The 20,409-nt window shown below is 39.4% G+C and overlaps 1 protein-coding gene across 1 annotated transcript in view; it reads left to right on the forward strand.

The window, feature by feature from the left end:
• Window positions 1-20,409, forward strand: part of KNL1 (kinetochore scaffold 1) — a 59,588-nt gene that overhangs the window by 11,707 nt on the left and 27,472 nt on the right. The window contains exons 6-15 of the mRNA XM_054969923.1: window positions 2,434-2,495; window positions 3,754-3,800; window positions 3,920-3,959; window positions 4,464-4,501; window positions 6,177-6,229; window positions 8,862-10,368; window positions 10,807-13,799; window positions 16,769-16,910; window positions 17,522-17,589; window positions 17,708-17,806. Coding sequence (XP_054825898.1) covers window positions 2,434-2,495; window positions 3,754-3,800; window positions 3,920-3,959; window positions 4,464-4,501; window positions 6,177-6,229; window positions 8,862-10,368; window positions 10,807-13,799; window positions 16,769-16,910; window positions 17,522-17,589; window positions 17,708-17,806 — 5,049 coding nt within the window. The remainder of the gene's footprint in view (window positions 1-2,433; window positions 2,496-3,753; window positions 3,801-3,919; window positions 3,960-4,463; window positions 4,502-6,176; window positions 6,230-8,861; window positions 10,369-10,806; window positions 13,800-16,768; window positions 16,911-17,521; window positions 17,590-17,707; window positions 17,807-20,409) is intronic.

A 20,409-nucleotide genomic window follows, 5' to 3' on the forward strand; every position in this document is an offset into this window, starting at 1 on the left:
CCCAGGAGTTTCTTATATAATAGTTTGTTTACTTCTTTAGTAAATATTTGGACTGGAAGATCTAAACAAACCCAACTTCTAATATGGCCGTATTTTAAGATAAAAGAGGCAATCATACATTTGAAACACACACACACACACACACACACACACACACACACACACACACACACGACGCTGATGAGTCAGTCAGGACACTTATATATATATATGTCCTGACTGACTCATCAGCGTCCAGCCCAAACACCTGAACCTAGAAACGTGAGCAGGACTTTCCTTTTGAGATGTAGGGGCTCACTAAGAAAGGATTTTAAGAAATTCAGCCCTTAACGGGGTAAAAAGGGGTAAAATGTATTTTCTCAAAGGGATACAACTTCCCTATCGTGATGGCAGGCTGCTGACTGGTTGAAACCCCCCCACGCGGGGGCCTACTGCCAGCTCTGCCACTCTTCCCTGATTGGGCCAGCCTTTCAAAGTCATTTGTATGTGCAAGCTAATTGGGGCTCACAACATTCCACACATCATTCCCTCCCCCCACCGCCACAGTTGGAACACAGAGGTCATTTGCATATGCAGCCTGATTGGTCCTCACCCCCCTTCCCATATGCAGTTGCTATTGGAAGTCATTGAATGTATTCTGAGGTAAAATGCACTTCCAAGTCTTGCCAATCTCCCTGTGGGGCTTGCCTTTCTTGTGTGGCTGGCAAGCTGCTTGCACCCCTCCCCCCACTCTTATTGGTCTGCTGCGTAACTCTGTGTTCTGAGGTAAAAATCAGATAACTGGATTTAAAGTAGTTAAATACTGTAACAAAGCACGGGTATCAAGCTGGTTCTCATATGCATGGGAGTATAAATCTATCTAACCCCTCCCTTCTTTCTGTTGTATTATTCCATCAGGTTCTGTTTTATTTACAGTAAGAGATCTGACTCATGAAAGTTTATGCTGTAATAAAAGTTGTGAGTCTTTAAGGTATCACTGGACTTCTGTTTCATTTTCCTCCTTAAGTGAGGATTCTTAGTGGAAGGGAATTTTATTTGATTTATATTGCATTGTACTTCATTTATACCTTATTTTACTCCCCAGTGGAGATCCATAGCAGCTCAGGAACCAATAAAGTTGAGCAGCCAAGAAAATATAAGATATAAAAGAAATATAATTATTTATTGCACCGTGCATAAAAGATTAAAAACCATGGAACAAAGTTAAAAACCTAGGACCTAGTAATATCAGTTACACAGAGTCACAAAATTGTTGGCACATATACAAGAACCAACTTCTTGATATGAGATCAAATGGTTATCAGTGATGATGTGTCCAGTTATCACTTGGTTACTTAGCTTAGGTGGAAGAAGATGTGAATAATTTTGCCCAGTTCCTGTTTCTCACTGTGGCTTCTGACTCCAGATACCCTACCACAAACTGGGTAGTCTTATAGGTGCTGCCTGACTCTTGCTCTTTTCTACTGCTCTAGTTACATTGTTGTTTGTTCTAAAAAATTCACCATCATTGGGTGTGTGTGTGGAGGAATTGGAAGGGCAGGAAAGATCCACGTCTATGAGTGCCATTATGCTATCTTTTTTCAAGATCCAATCAATGTTGTTAAAGCTATTGTAATTTCTAGAGTTGTTGTGGATTTTCCGGGCTGTATAGCCATGGTCTTGGCATTGTAGTTCCTGATGTTTTGCCAGCAGCTGTGACTGGCATCTTCAGAGGTATAGCACTCTTCAGAGATGCCAGTCACAGCTGCTGGTGAAACATCAGGAACTACAATGCCAAGACCACGGCTATACAGCCCGGAAAATTCACAACAACCATTGTTCTCTGGCCGTGAAAGCCTTCGACAATATATTGTAATTTCTCTAGTTGATTCTTTTGGTATTGATGGTAGATACATTGCCAAGTGCTATCCTTATTTTACTGAAAGTTCTTTAGTCTCAAGTTGATCTAACAGTTCGTTAATTCCATTACCAACAAATTTGATTTGTTTGCCAACTTACTTTTGTGTCCAATAGAAAGAAATACTGTACATTATTTACAAGCCAGCATGAATGAAGAGGTTAATTATCTACAAAAGCTGTGTTGCAGTCCTAGTTTTTCCTCTTAGTTTTCCTCCTCAGCTGCTAACCTGCATAGGTTTGTGTTTAGAGAAGGGTAGTAGCATGTAGTGGGAAGAGAATATGAGCCACTACAAATGTACAAAGAAGCATTCTTAGTAGGTATAGGAGGAAGCCCCTGTGCATGTCTACACAAAATGCATGTTTTATGCTATGTTAACTTTTCCTAGCTAATGCTTAATGAATGAAGAAGGCTATATATGACGATGAGCAGTATTCATAATGCTGTTAATCTTAATCTCCTATATATGTTTATTGGAAGTTTTTATATAAAAGAATTTGCTGCCTATGAGTTTGATTTCTGTGTTGCATGTTCAGGGCTGCAATATTGAGAAACGTCAGAAAAATTCCCGCCGTGTCAGTTTTGCAGATAAAATAAGGTGAGCTTGTTTTTTTCAAAGGCACATTTATAAATGTTAGTTCTTGTAGCTTCTTCAAGCAAAAAGTTGCTGATTTTTTGAATTTTGTTTTAAATACATACAAATATTCTGTACATATAAGTTGAGCTTCACATTTCTTGAATAAAAAAACCTGTGCTGCTTCATTATGTGACTGATTGACTGTGATAAGATTCTCTAGTAAACTCAGCACCTGCTGGTTGTGGTGTCTGTTTCTCATTTTCCAGAAAAAGGAAAGGGTGCAGAAGTACCAGAGGTTTGTAATAAATATATATGAGGAGTCACAAATATAAAAAATATATATTGTAATGACAAAACTGCAAAAATGTTATAGAAACATCATAGTGCAATTATACATATGCTATAGAGAATTGACAAGCTACATATGACTCACAACAACAAAGACAAGATGCCAGCTAAATTCCTGTTTCGATGTATAAATCTTCATCAGTCGTGACTCGAGCAATCTTGTGCACATAGTTTTGAAGACAAGGATTCAGAATTTAATTGGAGGGATACAACACTACATAACTACAGAGTAAATATGGTTTCAATCTTCATCGGTCATGAATAACCTTGTACTTGTACATTTAAAAGCCTATTGTAAACAATTGTGGATACATAATAAATACTAACACAATTAAAACAAAACATGGTTTTAAAGATATATAAAGTAAATTGATATACCAGAAACTCCAAAACAATTCATAATGTGTAGTTTGAGAAAAACCTGTGAAAAGATTTATAAACATCCCATCAGTTCAATGAAATCATTAATAACAATGTAACAGTATGAAAAGAAAAAGTCATAACAACTTACAATGTAGCTTGTGTCCCAAAGGCAACTTAAGTAAATATTGTATACATGTAAAGAGAATACTGCTTCAGAGGGAATAAAACCTTTCTATTGGACCACCGGAATAGCAGACTCTGAAGTTCCAGAGGTACAAACCCTGATTGATCAACTCCCTTGGGGTCCATGTGGGTGAACCTCTGAAGAAGTTTAAAGACATTGAGAAATGATCCTTTACACCCAGGATCTGTAGTTGGAGGATGATTTGACTGAGAAAGCTGGCTTCTTAATTTTCTCCCTTTTATAGTGGGAAGGGTACTAGGCGACTTGGATGGTGTTATTTAAATTCTGGCCAGTAACAGGATGAAATTGTTTGGTAAAGTACGTGTGTGTTCATAAATAGATTTTTTTCCCCCTAAACTATTAAAAGTGTTTGTGGGTTTTTAGGGTTTTTCCATCAGATCTTCAAACAAATGTGGAATCAGATCATGCAGGTATAGTTGCATTCTTAGTTGATCAGGAATAATACATGTACTTTTTCCATGGACTGCTATTGTGAAAATGGCAGCCATGATACTGATGCTTTCCACAGTGTTTTGTTTTCTAATTTTAGAAGAAACAACAGAAGCAAGGCATCAAGAACCACTTAGTCAGTAAGTGTTGAATAAGTCCCATGACTGAACAAATATTCCAATGTGTCTATGTGTTAGGCTGTATGATAGCCAGTGCAGAAGTGCTGCAAAATTAGATCCCAGTTGCCTGAAGTAAGGCCCAGCAGTAAATCATGTAGAGGTGCTGTGGACAACCTCATCTGGCATTTGAGTTTTTCAAAGCTATAGCAGCCTTTAATTGTTTATTCCTCATTGTACTCCAGTATGCCCCCAATATATAGTTTGGGGTTTGTTAGAGCAATAGCATAGGAAGGTTAATTACAAGCATTTAGCATTGGAAGGAAAATTACTTCTTGCTTCAGCAGGTATTTAATTTCACGGACATTTGCAAAGCTGCCATCATTATAAAAAAGTATCCATCTCTTCAATTATTGAGATTCTAGGTTACACAGGTATAGACCCCACTCAGTTTTCTGTTAATGCTCACTTTTGCTGCTTTTTGTAATAAATTACTTTGCAAAAAATTGTGTGTGGTTTTTTTTAAAGAAATGAAAAACCAGAAACTCTCCAGTTTGAGATCACTGGTAAGTACAAAGTTCTGTGTATTTGAACAACCTTTGAAAATGTTAAGTATTTTTTACATAATTAGACTTGTTCTAAAGCATTTTACCTAAAGATAGTTATCACTACAGTCAATGAAAGTAATCTGTATTTTGTTTTACTTGTGGCAATTAAGCCTCTAATCCTGACTACCACAGGTCATGTGGTGGCATGGAATGTTCAGTTTCTCACGAAACGAAAACACTTTTGTTAATGTTAAGGATAACTGTCAGTTTGTGTGGAATATAATCCTTGCACAGGAAGGCAAAGAACTAGCAAAAGGTCCCTAGCAAAAAGGCAAGGATCCCCAAAGGAACCCAAAGAAAGGCTACATGTAGAATAAGGCTTGAGGGAAAATAACAGTGCACACAGGGAACTGAGGTGGCAAGAAGCTAATCACAGGGGGGAGCTCTGAAGAAATGTCAAAGGCTAAGCTCTTGAAGGTAGAGCAACGCTAAGAAGGCTGGTTGAGAGAGAAGGTAGTTAAAGAAAGTAAAACAAGGCAGACAGTTACCTGAGAAACAGGAGAAAAACAACGAGCAAGGGAGACATGGAACTGAAGGGGGAAAGAGCAATGAGAAAGTAGGACTGCAGCTAAAACATTACCATGTGTGCGATTGTCAGGAAGGAAGTCATTAGGCAATGGTTGCAATCAAGGGCAAAGGGGGCTTGTAGATTTAGAGTCTAGATCAGCAATGGCGAACCTATGGCACGTGTGCCACAGCTGGCACGCAGAGCCCTCTCTGTGGGCACGCGAGCCAAGTCGCCAATCGCTAGGTCCAGGGCTCATTTGGAGGGGGAATGCCTGGAACGGCGTTCCAGTAGCTCTGAGCAGAGATCACATGGGTTTTGGCCCTGCCCACGTGATTCCTTTTCCTCAAGGCTGCCTCCCTGCTGCCCGTCTCTTTAGCAGCAAGAAGCGGAGGCAGCAGCTGGGCTGCTGGGGCTAGCTTTCTAAAGAAGAGTAAGCTGCTTTGATTTAACTTGCTTTACTTTCAGTCGTGGCTCTTGAGTGAGTGAGAGAGAGAGAGTGCTTGCAAGCCGGGCTCCTGGTGTAAAGAAGGACAAACTGCTTTGATTTAACTTGCTTTACTTTCATCCGTGGCTCTTGAGTGAGTGAGAGAGAGCGAGATGTTAATTAGTTCGGACAACTGTATGAGTTGTTTTTTCTTAACTAAAACCTCAGTATTCAGGTTTAATTGCAGTGTTGGCACTTTGAAATAAATAAGTTGGTTTTGTGTTGCAGTTTGGGCACTCGGGCTCAAAAAGGTTCGCCATCACTGGTCTAGACCCTAGTCTCTAAAAGGGATTTTTACCAGCCTTCTTGAGTCTGTGGGTACCTCTGAAATTCTGACAGTGATGGGTGCAACCATAAAATGGCTGCCACAGGAGGTGGAGCTGCACATATAGAGAAAGCCCAAGTGCAGTTGAGGCCTATGGGCACAGTGTTGGAGACCCTTACTCTCTGGTCCTGTGACCTGTGACCTGACAATCTTAAAAGTGCAGTGTTGATAGCAGGTATAAATTTCACATGTTAATTTGACTTAACCAGTTAATTCTATGGCTGCAGACTCCTATTTTCAAAATCTTTATAGTACAGTACTGATTGGAATCTTTATAGTACAGTACTGATTGGATTTTCTTATCTTTTTCCTAAAGGGATGAACACTTTACTTCATGCCCCAATCCAGACACCTTTGCAACAAATGGAGGTAAACTATAGAACTTTCTTACACTTGAAAAATATTTTAAACATGAAGAGTAAAGTCAAGATAGCTGGGCAAGAGGAAAATCACTTTTCTACCCCCATTTGCTTTCATTTCCCTCTGAGCTTTTTCTCAGTTATTACCTACCTCATTTCTCCTCTCGAGGTCCATCACCACAGCATTCTGGGTTGCCAGATCAGTGCCTCAGAGTGAAACTGTTGCCACTGTTACAGTTTTGGCAACCTGCTTAAAGTTTACATTGCCTTCTGCCAAGCATCAGGTGAGCTGCTTTGGTACCCAGTGCTTGCCAGAGGGCACTAAACCCTACAGCTAATTCATAAATACAACACGAGGCAAAGGCCTTGCCACTGTGAGGGGACGAAGATTTTGTGAAGTATTCACAATCTTAAAAGGGGCAACAAAGGCACAGAAGTATCAGGGAGATGTTTTGTCAGTGTGGTATATAATGATTAGAGTCTTGGACTAGGATCTGGGAGACCTGGGGTTGATTCCTTGCTCTGCCAAGGAAACTTGCTGTCATACCCTCTCAGCCTAATGTACCTCAAAGGGCTGTGAGTATAAAATGGAGGAGTGGAGAATGATGTAGGCGTCTTTGTGTCCCCATTGGGAGAAAGGCAAGATATAAATGAAGTAAAATAAAACAAATAAATACAATGTTGGCACCAAGGAACTCTGGATGCATCTGTGCATCTACAGACATCACTGTTAGAGTCTTAGGGTGATTTTACTCTCTCTTTTAAAAAAAGTATTTTTGTATTTTTCTCCAGGCTAGAGGCTTGGTACAAATTTATTTTACTCCACATAAGATATGAATCTTGGATATCAATTTGTTTCCAAAATTGTAGAACAGTTACAAAGATATAACTGCTAGAACACACTATCAAAAAGAATCTATTCTATTTTCAAAATATGGTCCTTTCTAGGAGAAACACTCCGTAAAACAGCATAATAGTTGCCTCTTGATTTTTGCAGAAACTCAAGTAACAAGTGCATAAGGATCTTTTATTAGGGGGTCATGACTAAAATAAGAAGTTTCTTAACCATCTATCTGTCTTTCACTCTAGTGACCTGGACAGAAGATTCCTACAAAGATCTGATTTTAGCCCTCTGCTGTTCTTTCCTACACATTCTCCTTGAGAGACCTGAACAAATACCATAGCTTTCAGTTCTACCTACATGTTGATAACACCCTGGGCTTTTTTCAGCCAGAATGCAGTGGAATAGCGTTTGGCACCTCTTGAAAGTAATCACATGTCCAGTGGCCCCACCCCCTGATCCTGTTTCCTCCCCTGCACAGCCCAAGGCGTCCAGCTCTTTAGCTTTGGGCAAAGAGCAACACTTTTCTTGCCGCTTGCAAGCGGCAAGAAAAGTTGCTTTCAAAGCCTGCCACTTCTCAGCTGATGGGAAAGGGATGCTCCCATAGCTGAAAGCAGCGGGGCATTTGAAAGCAACAACGCTTTTCTTGCCTCACAAGAAAAGTGTTGCTGCTTTCAAAGCCTGCAGTTTTTTTCAGCTAACAGGAGGAGGATTTCCCTCCTATCAGCTGAAAAAAGCTGTTTAAAATGCCAGCAGCTTTTTCAGCTGAGGGGAGAGGGAGGAGAAACCCCCCTCCTCCCCCACAGCTGAAAAAAGCAGTGGGGCATTTGAAAGCTGCAACAATTTTTTTCCATGTGTTTCTCCCTCATTTCCCTCTTGAGAGTTCCACCACCTCTTTTCACAGAAAAAAAAGCCCTGGTATCACCCAATGCTATTTCACCCCAGATCTTTCCCACTCTATCAAATTCTGAACCTCCAGCAGCCTGGCTGATATTTCTGCTTGGATGTTCCCTCATCATTTCAAACTGAGTATGTCACACTGATATTTTTCTTCTCTTCAAATGCACTTTATATCAGTTGATAAAGTCACAATCTATCATAGTTGATCAGGCACAAAACCTTCATGTTATCTTTGATTTCTTCCTTTTCCCCATAACCATTTGATTGCCAATTCATGATGCCTCTGCCCATATAATATTATGAAAATCCTATCTTTCCTCTGCCTCCTGACCAAAATACTCATTCATACTCTAGGAATTTCCCTTCTCAACTACTGCAGCCTTCTTCATATCATCCCTCTCCTTTCTGTCCTGAATTCTGCCACCAAAATAATTTGACTGTAATTGATAAGGTTATATGACATTCTTTGTTAAATCATTAACTTCTATTCACACTATTCACACATATGATTCTTCCCCTCTCATTTTTTCTTTAAACTCCAGTTTTTCCATGAAGCCTTTGGCATAAAATCTTGATAATCATCCTGTACTTAAACTAAACTTAAGTGTTCAAGCTGAATTTTATATTTGTACTCCTATTTACTTTCTTACATTTTTCTCCTTGGTGTATTGTACATTAAAAGCTCCTCACCACAGGAACCTGTAACTTTTGTTCTTTTTGTTGCCATGCTGCTATTATTTTTCATCTAATTTTCTGGATTTCCTAAGATTTGATTTGTGTGTTTTTAAAATGTCAACAGGAAAAAACTGGCTGCACAGTTCTTGTGCTTGTGAAACTTTGGTTAAATATAACCTGCAATGTAATTTTTAGAAATGTAATTGTTAATTTTGTTTTATTATAGTGCCATGATATAAACACTTGTCAAGAATGGAACAAAATGAATAGAACACTTCTCTTTTCAGAAGAAAATGAAATGGATATGACCGCTGGCCACACTGTAATGATTACACATGATATTGGGACTTATGAAGAAACTGACAAGCCCAGGAAAATAGATTTCAAATCATTTTCAACTGAGTTAAAAATGAATAAGGAAAATACAGAAATTCATGAGTTCAATAACCCTACAAAAGTGAATGAGAGATGTCTATCTCAACAGAACACAAACATTGGTAACACACGGAAAATTAAATTTGATGACTTTTTGAAAAGCTTACAATCAAGTAAACCTTCTCCAACACCTGCTGCTGAAGTGTCTTTTTTGCCTTCAGAGGTCCTAGAAAGAAAAATATGCTCTTCAGAGAGGAATGTGTCTTTCCACATGCAAGGGAAAAGCAACACCACTACAGTTTTTGGAGGACTTGATAATAAAACAGCTGTTACGCAGTATTGCTTATCTAATACTGAAACCATTGCACCTCCTACTTGTCATGCTTCAAAGCAAACAAGATGTGGAGGGGTTACTCTGCACTGCAGAGATGAAAGCATGGACAGGACTGTTGCCAATACAGAACGAGTTTTGCCAGCTGATCTGAGCTCACTTACTGGAGCAAAGCAACATCAAAACCTTGAAAGAGAGAAGACAGTTTCTTATGACAGCTGCCAATTAAAGCCTTCTAGTTATCCATCTGGCATTCAGCACACAGCTATGTGTATTAATAACAATGGAGAAGCAGGTGTTGCTAAAAAATGTGGTGTCAGGTTAATATGTAAAGATGCTTCACTGCCCTCTAATCAAGAAATATCTGTGGAAAATAAAGCTTCTACAAATTTGAATTCCATCCCCTACGATGAAATGGCTGCCTCAGAGCAAAAGGCTGTGTATGGAAATAAGGAGCTGCAAAATTTAAGTATTAAACCTGGTTCTTCGACATCTTCCCATCTTGAGAGGAAAGAAAACACTCTGCTTGTATCATTACCATGTGACAAGTCAGCTGTCTTCTCTGCAAAAGGCATAGATTTAAATAGAAATTATGTTGCCAAGACTGAGAGAAGGCAAGTAGGATGTCAATTGCCTCTATCTCAGACAGTCGTTGCTGAAATGAATGGTATAACAGCAGTAAACTATAAAACTAATGAGAAAAGTGGTTGTTCAAGCAATAAAGTGCCTCCAATTTCTGCAGATAAAACTATTATGTTTGCAGCCAGTGAAGACATGGAACTTACTAAACCCACGGCATACCTAATAGATAAATCTCTGAAAGCTGCTGGATTTTACCAGAAGCCACAGGAAGAAATAAGATCTGGTAAGCATAATATAATAGGACGAGCTAGTGACAAGACTGTTGTATTTTCCCTTGGTGAAGACAATGAAATGGACATTACCAAGAGCTGTACAGTGGCTGTAAACCATAATTTCATGCAGCGTTGTGAGAGACATCCTCAAGTATTGCCCTTACAACCTGTTGGTGACAAGGCTGATGGAAAAATTCCCATTGGATCATCCAAAGACAAGTCTGTTGTGTTTTTTTGTAGTGATGAGAATGAAATGGAAATTACCAGGAGCCATACAGTGGCATTAAACTATGATGATATCCCCCAAGGTAGCAACATTCCCATTGCAACACATGTGCCCCCAGATAAAACCGTAATGTTTACATTTAGTGAGGATATGGAGATAACTAGGCCTGTTGCATATGCAATAGATAAATCTCTGAAAAGTGTAACAGGTTCTCTTGATGTACCACCCCAAGATACAGCAGATGGAAAGAGAAGAATAACTGGGACAGCTAGTGACAAGACTGTTGTATTTTCACTTGGTGAAGACAATGAAATGGAGATTACCAAGAGCTGTACAGTGGCCGTAAACCATAATTTTATACAACATTGTAAGAGTGTCCCTGAAGTGTTACCCTTACAACCTGTTGAGAAGACTATTGTTTATGCATCTCAAAATGACATGGACACAACTAAACCAAATACATGCATAATAGACCAATCTCTTGAAAATGCTGTACACAAACTAGATAAAGAGGCTGATTGGAGAACTATTGAATCATCCAAAGACGAGACTGTTATGTTTTTTTGTAATGATGAGAATGAAATGGAAATTACCAGGAGCCATACAGTGGCATTAAACCATGATGATGTCCCCCAAGGTGACAGTATTCCCATTGCAACACATGTTCCTCCAGATAAAACTGTAATGTTTACATTTAGTGAAGATATGGAGATAACTAGGCCTGTTGCATATGCAATAGATAAATCTTTGAAAAGTGTAACGGGTTCTCTTGATGAACCAGCCCAAGATACAACAGATGGAAAGAGAAGGATAACTGGGACAGCTAGTGACAAGACTGTTGTATTTTCACTTGGTGAAGACAATGAAATGGAGATTACCAAGAGCTGTACAGTGGCCGTAAACCATGATTTTATGCAGCATTGTGAAAATGTCCCTGAACTGTTGCCCTTACAACCTGATAAGACTGTTGCTTATACATCTCATAATGACATGGACATGACTAAACCAGTTATAGGCATAATAGACCAGTCTGTAGAAAATGCTGCTGCCCAAGGTGTACACAAACTAGATAAAGAGGCTGACTGGAGAACTCCCATTGAATCAACCAAAGACAAGACTGTTGTATTTTTTTTTAGTGATGAGAATGAAATGGAAATTTCCCGGAGCCATACTGTAACAGTTAATCATGATACTATCCAACACATTGGGGGAGCTCCTCAAGCACAGTCCCTGTTTCCTGCAGAGAGAACCTATGTATTGGTACGTAACAGTAACATGTCAGTAAATAAACCTACAAGTTTTATTCCTGCAGACAAAATAATGATGGTTATACCCAACAATGACAAAGAAATAACTAAACCTGTAGGACATGTAATGGACTCATCTCAGAAAAGTAAAGAAAAAGAAACTGATAAGGTAATGCTACCAGAATTGATCAAGCAAGAAACTGTTGCATTTTTGCTACATGAAGACAATGAGATGGAGATTACTAAGGTTGCAGTAAACCATGATATCCAACAAATGGAGGAAGCACCTCAAGAACTGTCTATAATTCCTGCAGAAAAAACTAAGGTGTCTGGACAGAACAGTAACATGGCCACAGGTTTTGTTCCTGCAGATAAAATTTTAATGTGTATGCACAGTAACAACATGGAAATATCAAAACCCTTAACGGATGCATCACTGAAAAATACAAGTTCCAAAGCTTTGGCACAGGAGGGGACGGAAACTAAAAAGGCAATGCTGTCTGGGCCTGTTAAAGGCAATGCTATTATTGTTAAGCTGCATGATAATGAAATGGAGGTTACTAAATGCCACACAATTGAAGTAAACCATGATATTTTTTCTCAGTGTGAAAGGAGATCTCTGGTGCAATTTAATCAGGATATAGACATTACAGGATCCCATAATGATATGAAAAGTATGCATGGAGTAACACAAGATATAGACATTACTAAAAACCACACAGCTAATATTTATGATCCCAATTGTTATATACCTAAGCTTAAAAAACAGCTACTGAATTCTCTCAAAAAACCAAGAGAAAAAACAACTGCATTTTCAGATGGCGAGACCATGGAGATAACTAGAAACCACACAACAGGAATTGAATTTATGAATAAAAATAATTGTAATAATGAACACAGCTCTTGTTCCCAGGCCAAATCGGAATTTCCTCCTTTGGTTGTCCCTCATGAAAAGGAATTAGCCGTTATTAAAACTGACAAACATACACCTGAAAAGTCCCTTTCATCTTATAATGTGAAACTACCTATACCTGTAAATAACGTCAATAAACAGAATTTGCTGAGAATACAAGAGAACCAACTAGAAACCCAGCCATCTGGAATCAATAAACTTGCAGAAGTTGCTTCAAATGATGTGCACTGTAGTGCAGAAAATGAGTATATGTTGCCAGTTGAAATGCTAGTTCAAAATCCAAAGTCATGTGATGAAACTGCTCTTAATTTGAACACAGAAAGAATATGCATGTTGGTTACTGAAACTGAGAACTTAAAAGATTATCCAGAAAAATTATCTTTAATAAGACATGAAAGTACCCTCACTGGAGAAACAAAAAGTCTTCCAGTTGCTGGCACAGCAACTAAGATAGAAAAGGCTGTGCTGTGTGAATTGGGACATGTTACAAAAGACCGGCAAACTAATTTGGATCCTCCCATCAATAACTTTTGCTCAGAAGAAGACCCAGTCCTTCTGCCTAAAGTACCTGGTATTAATGATTGTTCAAAGCTAATAAACATTGGGAAAACATCAGAGACTGGCCTAATGTCTCAAAATGCTAGGCCTAGTCTTGGAGGAGAACCAATGATGAAGCCAAAAGAGTTAAAGGAAGGTTTCAGAATAGAATCCAGCAATTATGTTTCCAATGAATTGAAAAGTAAAACTTTTACAGAGGGTGATCCTTTCCACGTACCCTTCAATCCTATGCAAAAGAATAACTGTCAAATAAAAAAGTTACCACTAGGTATCTTTCCACCTAAACTGCCAAACAAACGGAAATCCACCATTGCCAATGTAGAAGACACTGGTGAAAGAACAAAACCTCAAGATTCACAAAATTCTCTGCTCATTATGAAAGTCTCAGATAAAATTACACAACATTTGAGCCCATCCCACTATATAGGTGAAGAACTGCTTCCTCCGTGTATAGAGGAAATGGATTTTAGTGAGCTTCTAAGCTGCGAACTGCTGGAGAAGGTTTGTGATGTGATGGATGAAAAGGAGATCACCAATAATGGACATCTAAAGGAAACATGTAGGCAAAAAAGAGATCGGGACCAGGAGGGAGAAGAGCTTCAGAATGAAAAGAAGCTCAAAGTTTACGAGGGCTGGAGTGATACCACAGAGCTGAAGCAGGTACGTGCATTGATTTTTTTAAATGTCCAAGAGCCCCATGGCACAGAGCGGTAATTTGCAGTACTGCAGTCCAAACTCTGCTCACGACCTGAGTTCGATCTTGGCAGAAGCTCAAGGTTGACTCAGCCTTCCATCCTTCCGAGGTTGGTAAAATGAGTGCCCAGGTTCCTGGGGGTAAAGTGTAGATGAATGGGGAAGGCAATGGCAAACCACCCCGTAAAAAGTCACCAAGACAACGTCGTGATGCAACGTCCCCCCATGGGTTAGTAATGACTCGTTGGTTGCACAGGGGACTACCTTTACCTTTATGTACAATAAAGCAGGACATTTCCCCCCCAAATATTCCGATGTAGCTTGCAGTCCAGTTAATTAAAGGATTTGGAATAAGAGACCAAATGAAACAAATATTACACACATATTTCTAAAATGCCCCAGCATTCATACCACATTGTACATAACTAGTTTCAGCATCCAGCTGCTTAATGGGTGATTGAGGATGTGCTGTAGTATGGCCTGAGTTGTGGCCAGAGCACAGTGTTTGTCATGATGGTGTTGTTGGAGCTTGGTTCTGAATGAGCCTGGAATGCACAGCACCAGCTATGTTACGTTGCGGAGCGTCATAGGTTGTGTGGGAGTCATGACTCAGTCACAGATATGGTGGTGATGTGTTTGCAGCTCTTTGTAAGATCACTAGCAGACGGTCAAACTTTTAATATCAGCTTCTCAGTAGTATAGGGCGGTGAACTGAATTCAAGGGCTTGGATCTGCTTGAGCATTTACGCCTGCAGAGTGCATTTTCTCTCCTCCTGTTGCAGCCCTGAAGGCTGCAGAGGAAAGCAAGAAAATTGCGCTTCACAGGTGGGAACTGCTGTATATGGGGAAATGTTCTAATGGATCCAAGCCATAGTTAACCGCTGGCTATATTCTAAAGCAAGCTGATATGGTACAGTAGCTACAAACTCACTTAGTGATCTTAAGCAAACCCCCCACCCCAGCCCCATGGGAATAATATCCAACCACTGTACTATACTGTACTATAGAAAGAGTACTAATGTGTGTAAAATACATAAGTAATGTCTTAAAGCTTTCCTTTAACTACCTATGCATGCTTCATTCTTTTTTTGTATTGCAAAGAAAGGTTTGAGATTTCTGAAGGAAATTAGGCAATGGATAATGAAATTCCAGAAAAATTACACAGAACCTGTTTTTGAATTGGCTTTTTATTTCATGATACTTGTTAGTCCACTTGGCTCATTTATGTCAATTTTTTTTATTTTAAAAAAGATTTCTGCCTCCTCTTTGAACTGTGGTTCTTGGGACTGCTCAACAGTTTCATTCAGCTGATGGCCTTATTTTGGGAGTCTGTAATACACAGCCACACACAACTGATCCTTTTTTTACTTTGACTTTTATTGTGAGTTCTACTCTTGCTTTTTTCGCAAGAGAGCTAGTGAAATCAGTCTTCAGTAAACAAGCTAGACTAGTGTTTCTTCTGAAGAACAGTTCACCCACATAATGGGAAGCACTTTACTGGGGCCTAGAGGGACCTGGCCCACACTGCTTTCTCTATTACCATGAGGAAAATACTGGGGATAAACTGTAGATCAGACATAAGGATAGTTACAGAAACTTATTTCTTTGTACCTATGTACCTGTTGTCAAGATCTTGTGTGATTTACTGGAGCCAATCAGAAGCAGTGTTAGAACAGCAATCCCCAAGCACAATTCTGAACTGCTGAGCCTCCTGGGTCTATCATATGAAGAACTACCAATCCCAGAGTTCCTTTTGTATAAGCAGAGGGGAGGGGCACCTGGTGGGAAGGGTGAAGCACTATAAGACATTGGGAGCAAGTGCTGCTGCTGGTTTTGGTAGGATTTGCAGGCCTAAAATATATGTAAGTGTCTAATTCACTCACAGTCACGCACACACACCATGCTGTCATGTTAAGTGGTGGCTATAAATACAAATCAGGCAGCCAGAAAAATGAGCAGGTTAAAGAAAGGAATGAGAAGAAGCTAGAGGGCACCAATCTATCCTCCAGTTTTCAAATCAGAAAAGGACTTACTGCAGCCTGGCAACAATGCAGTAACTACAGAAGGAGATTAACAAAATTAAGATGAAAATGTTTTCAATATAGCCACCGAAAATTAGTTGCCGCAGATTCAGTCAAGTGTGCATAGCCCTACAGATTCTTTATGCACTACCAGTGCCTGGAAGAAGCTGAAAAGTTTCAGCACTTGTCGAAAACTTCAGGCGTTCTACAATGGGGCAAAAACGGTTAAGCTACCTAGCCATCTTTTCTACTTAAGTGTGAACTTGAAAAGGAAATTGACCGGGGGTGGGGTGGGGGCTAGTTCATGATTTCACAATGGAAAGGCCAGAAAAATAAAAGATTTGTTAATTGGCATAATCTTGGTCCATTAGAATTTTTTAAAGACATTGACAGGATAATCCCTTTTTAGTGACCAAAATTTTACAGAATAGTTAGCAGACTTGCAGAACTCTCTGGTTGGGTGGTGTTATTAAAAAAAAAAGTAGCAAATGCAGGCATTTGTCAGAAATGTAGTATAACAGTAATTTCATAATTTAACCTTTTTTCATGGTGCATGAGATTGTATGGGTTGAGGGTTGTGATGTCAGGAGGGCATTTTACAAGTTTGTACTGGGCCCTCCAGAAATGCTTGGGTCCTGCTAATGAATTTAGTTTAATTCTGTAAAATGAGGTACTTTGGAGAGCAATCAGTGTAATGAAATGTTAGATTGACTAATGTTACTTGAAGATTTACAGTACACAGAAAACTTCTGTGGTAAAGTTTTTTGGGCAAGCAGTCTAGGCAGGAAAAAACTTCTTGTGATTACCTCATGTATGACCTTGCTGTCTTGGAGAATCTAAAAATTGTTCTTATGATGATCCACAGCAAATGATACTTCAAAATATTCTTATCTCTGATCTAATATTTGCTTTCAGCCTTTTCCCAGCACTATAGTAACTAACGAAGAAACTCTTGAAGGTAAAAATGCCCAAGATGTAATGGCTTCAAATATGGAAAGGACACACAGCAGTAATGGCAGCTCTTTGGATTCAACTAAGGCTGATTCGGACCTCAGTAGTAAGAATTTTTTTTCTAAAACGGTTATTTCAACTTCAGCTAATCCAGTAGCTAAAGTAACCCTACCATGTTGTATGTGTAACTTACCTATATGTGAATGGGGTAAGACAATGCAAATGAGACACAAAGATGTTCGTAGTAATAGTCTCTTTTTCCTTCCCTCTGATCAGTACCTTCAGTGTTAGAAAGGCATTATGGAAAAATAACCTGTCATGAGCTTAAACCTGAGGCTGAAGAATCAAGCAGCCCATAGGCCTCAAGATAGCCATTCTCTCACAGCCTTTGTTGTGGCATTTCATTAAATCTTATTTAAGCTTTTAGAGGTTGGTATGGGCATACAAGGCATTGCTCTGCATCAATTAAGTCATCCTTGCCTGACTATCTAAAGAGTTATTGTCAAGGATAAGGAATCTCTGGTGTAAGTCAGGAGTCCCCAACACTGGCATCCATGGTGGTGGTGCCCACCAGAGAACATCTAAAGAAGGATAAGAATTCTAGGTCAACAATAAAATCTTACTGATGCTAACAATAGTGATCTTTACTTAGTATATTTTATTTATTTATGACTGGGACAGATTTTCTTGTTAATCATGCTTCCTTTTCTTTCCTAGATCAGCGAAATGCTGAAATAGAGACTGAGCTGCTTATGGACAGTATTTGTGAACAAAATTTGCACGAGGTATGTAAGAAGCTTAATAACCTTTAATTTCCTTCTCTAGCAAGAACTGTAATGATGTAAATTCCTAAATTCATTTGTATAAGCCTACCTTAGAAATCTGTGAACTCTTTATTTTCAGAAATTGCAGGAAGGTGTTATCACTGTCCGGGAATTTTTTACACTTCTCCAAGTTCATGTTCTCATACAGAAGCCTCGCCAGAGTTTACTCCCACCCAAAGTAAGTGTATACATCCACATTTTTGTATATCATACACGGCACATAAAACTTTAATTTTTAATTTGCCTGTAAACCAACTCAGTGATACAGTCTTTTAATCTTCATAGTCTGTGTACAAGTCTCACATAGTAACTGCAAAGGCCAGCCATGGAATATTCTAGAGTTCAATGGAGCATGAGGCGATCCCCCTTCTTTTGCTAACTATTTAACCCACCTTTCTGTCATTTGAGATGTGGAGGGGTGAGCATGCTGTTGTGGAGAGACTTACCAGAAAAGTCTGTTCTTATTTACAAATGAGGCAAAAGTAGTTTGTTCTTTCTCTTCAGTGTACAGGAATGTAGTGCTCACAACTTGAGGGAGAAAATGGCAAAATCTGACAATCACTTGTTGTGCCTAAGGGCAAGATGGATGTCTCTAGTTGCCCTGTATATAAGTAATTTACACCCATACAAGAAGTCATAGAGCATCAGAGTTTGAAGAAAAGTTCTAGTGGGTACAGGCATTATGAACCCACACCTGACAAAACAAAAATAAGTTTCTTCAGAAAAACAGTTGCATTTGGCCTTAGTTTCATCGGTTCTGAGATCAGACTAAGACCAAAGCACAAAGATAAATCACTCTTAAAACAACACCTTTGTCTCAGTCTGTGACTGTAGTAAACAATTGATTTTTTGCCACAAACCTTGTGGCAGAAATTTTGAGAGGGCAATATAAGCATTTGTTTCTTTTGAGTCTACAGATTATAGAGGGTAAGAAGGTAGATCTGTTGGGGGTGGGGAGTTTACACCTGTTAAGCTTTACTTTTTAAATGGCCAGTTATCAAGCTACTATGAGTAATTATTTGTTCTTAAGAAACTGGATAGCCACTTACTAGATTTGACCTATGAAAATAAGAGGAAGCTGGTAAAAGTGTTGAAGGTTAAAATTTTGAAATCATCTAACCAAAAAATTCTGCCCAATACATTGCTGATAGAACAGGATGGGATGTAATAACACGTGTCTCCCTTAGAAAAAATGTTTGGTTGTATATAGGAAATTGGATTTTGCATGAAAGGAATCTGTATTCTAGGCCATTACGTAACCTCCAATGAAACATTCTGTTTCCTTATTGTTTCCCATATTTCAAGCCAGGTGTTAAAACAATTTGAACTGTTAGCTACTTGGTTATCATCGTAATCACTGTGCAGTCCCACATGGGTACTGCACCTGTACAGGCTTGCCCCAGATAAATTTCTAGACCTCTTTAAAAGTATGCAAGGTGCTTCTTTGTCTCCTTTGTGCCCTATTTTCCTGCCCTTTTGACAAGATTGGGGGGGAGTTATCTTTGTCTATGGACAATGCACTTTCTTTGTAGAGCTCTATACTTGCCTCATTCGTCAGATAGCTTTGCTGATTTCTTTGTGCCATTTGCCATTGTGGTGAACAGTATTTATCTCCTTAAAAGAAAATAATAGTATTAAAAGGAGGAGGCTTGAATCAAGACCGTTATATATTTGTATGATTCCTTGACATGTTACAAAAAAAAAGCATTATTTAAGAAAAGTGTTGTTCATGATGCTCATTAAAAGTAACTTTTGGTTTCAGACCTTTCTTCAAAGCAGTTTCCTTTACCAGCTTCAGGGAAAGTTTTTGAGGGAAAATGCTAGAGTCTTTGGCAGACAGCCCCACTGACCCTTAAGCACTGCCTCTTCTTGCCCCCTGGGGCATCAGGTTAACCAGTGGCAGTCCATGTTTCCATCTGGCATGTGCCACCCACCTGGTGCTCCTCCAACCCCCAGAGGGACTTTTGGTCCTTTTGTACCTGCTACCCCCAGTTGGTCTTTGTGGGAATTGCCCGTTGGGGAGGGCCAAGGCTCCCAGCCCTCCCCCCCCCCGCCCCACTGTAGGCTTGCCGTTCTGAGGCCCTACCTCAGTCTTCTGCTACCCAGTGCCTGGTTACTGCAGGGGCTGCCTGCTGCCCTTATGCACCTCTGGGGAATCAGCAAAGTTGCCAACATATCACCCTCTTCCTGTGACACCTGTTTTGGATAGCATGGTTGAACAATGGAAGTCTATGTGGTACAAAGAATAACTACCAGCTTTGTCTTTTAAAAATATTTATATTTAAAAAGAGGGAAATGTTCACATTCATACTTTTTAACAGATTTGAGCAAGGGATCCTAAAAGTAATGTTTTTAAATGCAACTCCTCTGTTCCTTCCTCTTTACAATTAGATCTTCTGTTAAAGCAGGCTCTTTAACATAGAAAGTTCTAGCTTATTAGGAAATTCCTGTACTTTTGAGCTGTAGTTCAGACCTTCAGCCTCCACATGGCCAATGGCTGCTGCCTGCAAAAAGCCAGGTCTCAACTCCTTCAACTTCCAGATGAAATCAGCCAAAAAGATCCTCCTTTCTATATCACAAGATTTTATCATCTCCCTTTGTTCACTCACTGGGCAGGTCAAATGGGTAGGTCAGAGAAGCTTTTTCTGAACTATAGGAAGAACCCTATCTGGCATTTTAGACATTCAAATCTCTGTTTCCCTCCATCCCTCTTGGGAGAGTCAGCTTTTGACAGAAAGTGGAATCTGGATAATGAATTTCCCAAGCAGGATGCAGCTTAGA

The sequence above is a fragment of the Eublepharis macularius genome, chromosome 2 (assembly GCF_028583425.1).
Source record: "Eublepharis macularius isolate TG4126 chromosome 2, MPM_Emac_v1.0, whole genome shotgun sequence".
In the NCBI taxonomy this organism is placed as follows: domain Eukaryota; kingdom Metazoa; phylum Chordata; class Lepidosauria; order Squamata; family Eublepharidae; genus Eublepharis; species Eublepharis macularius.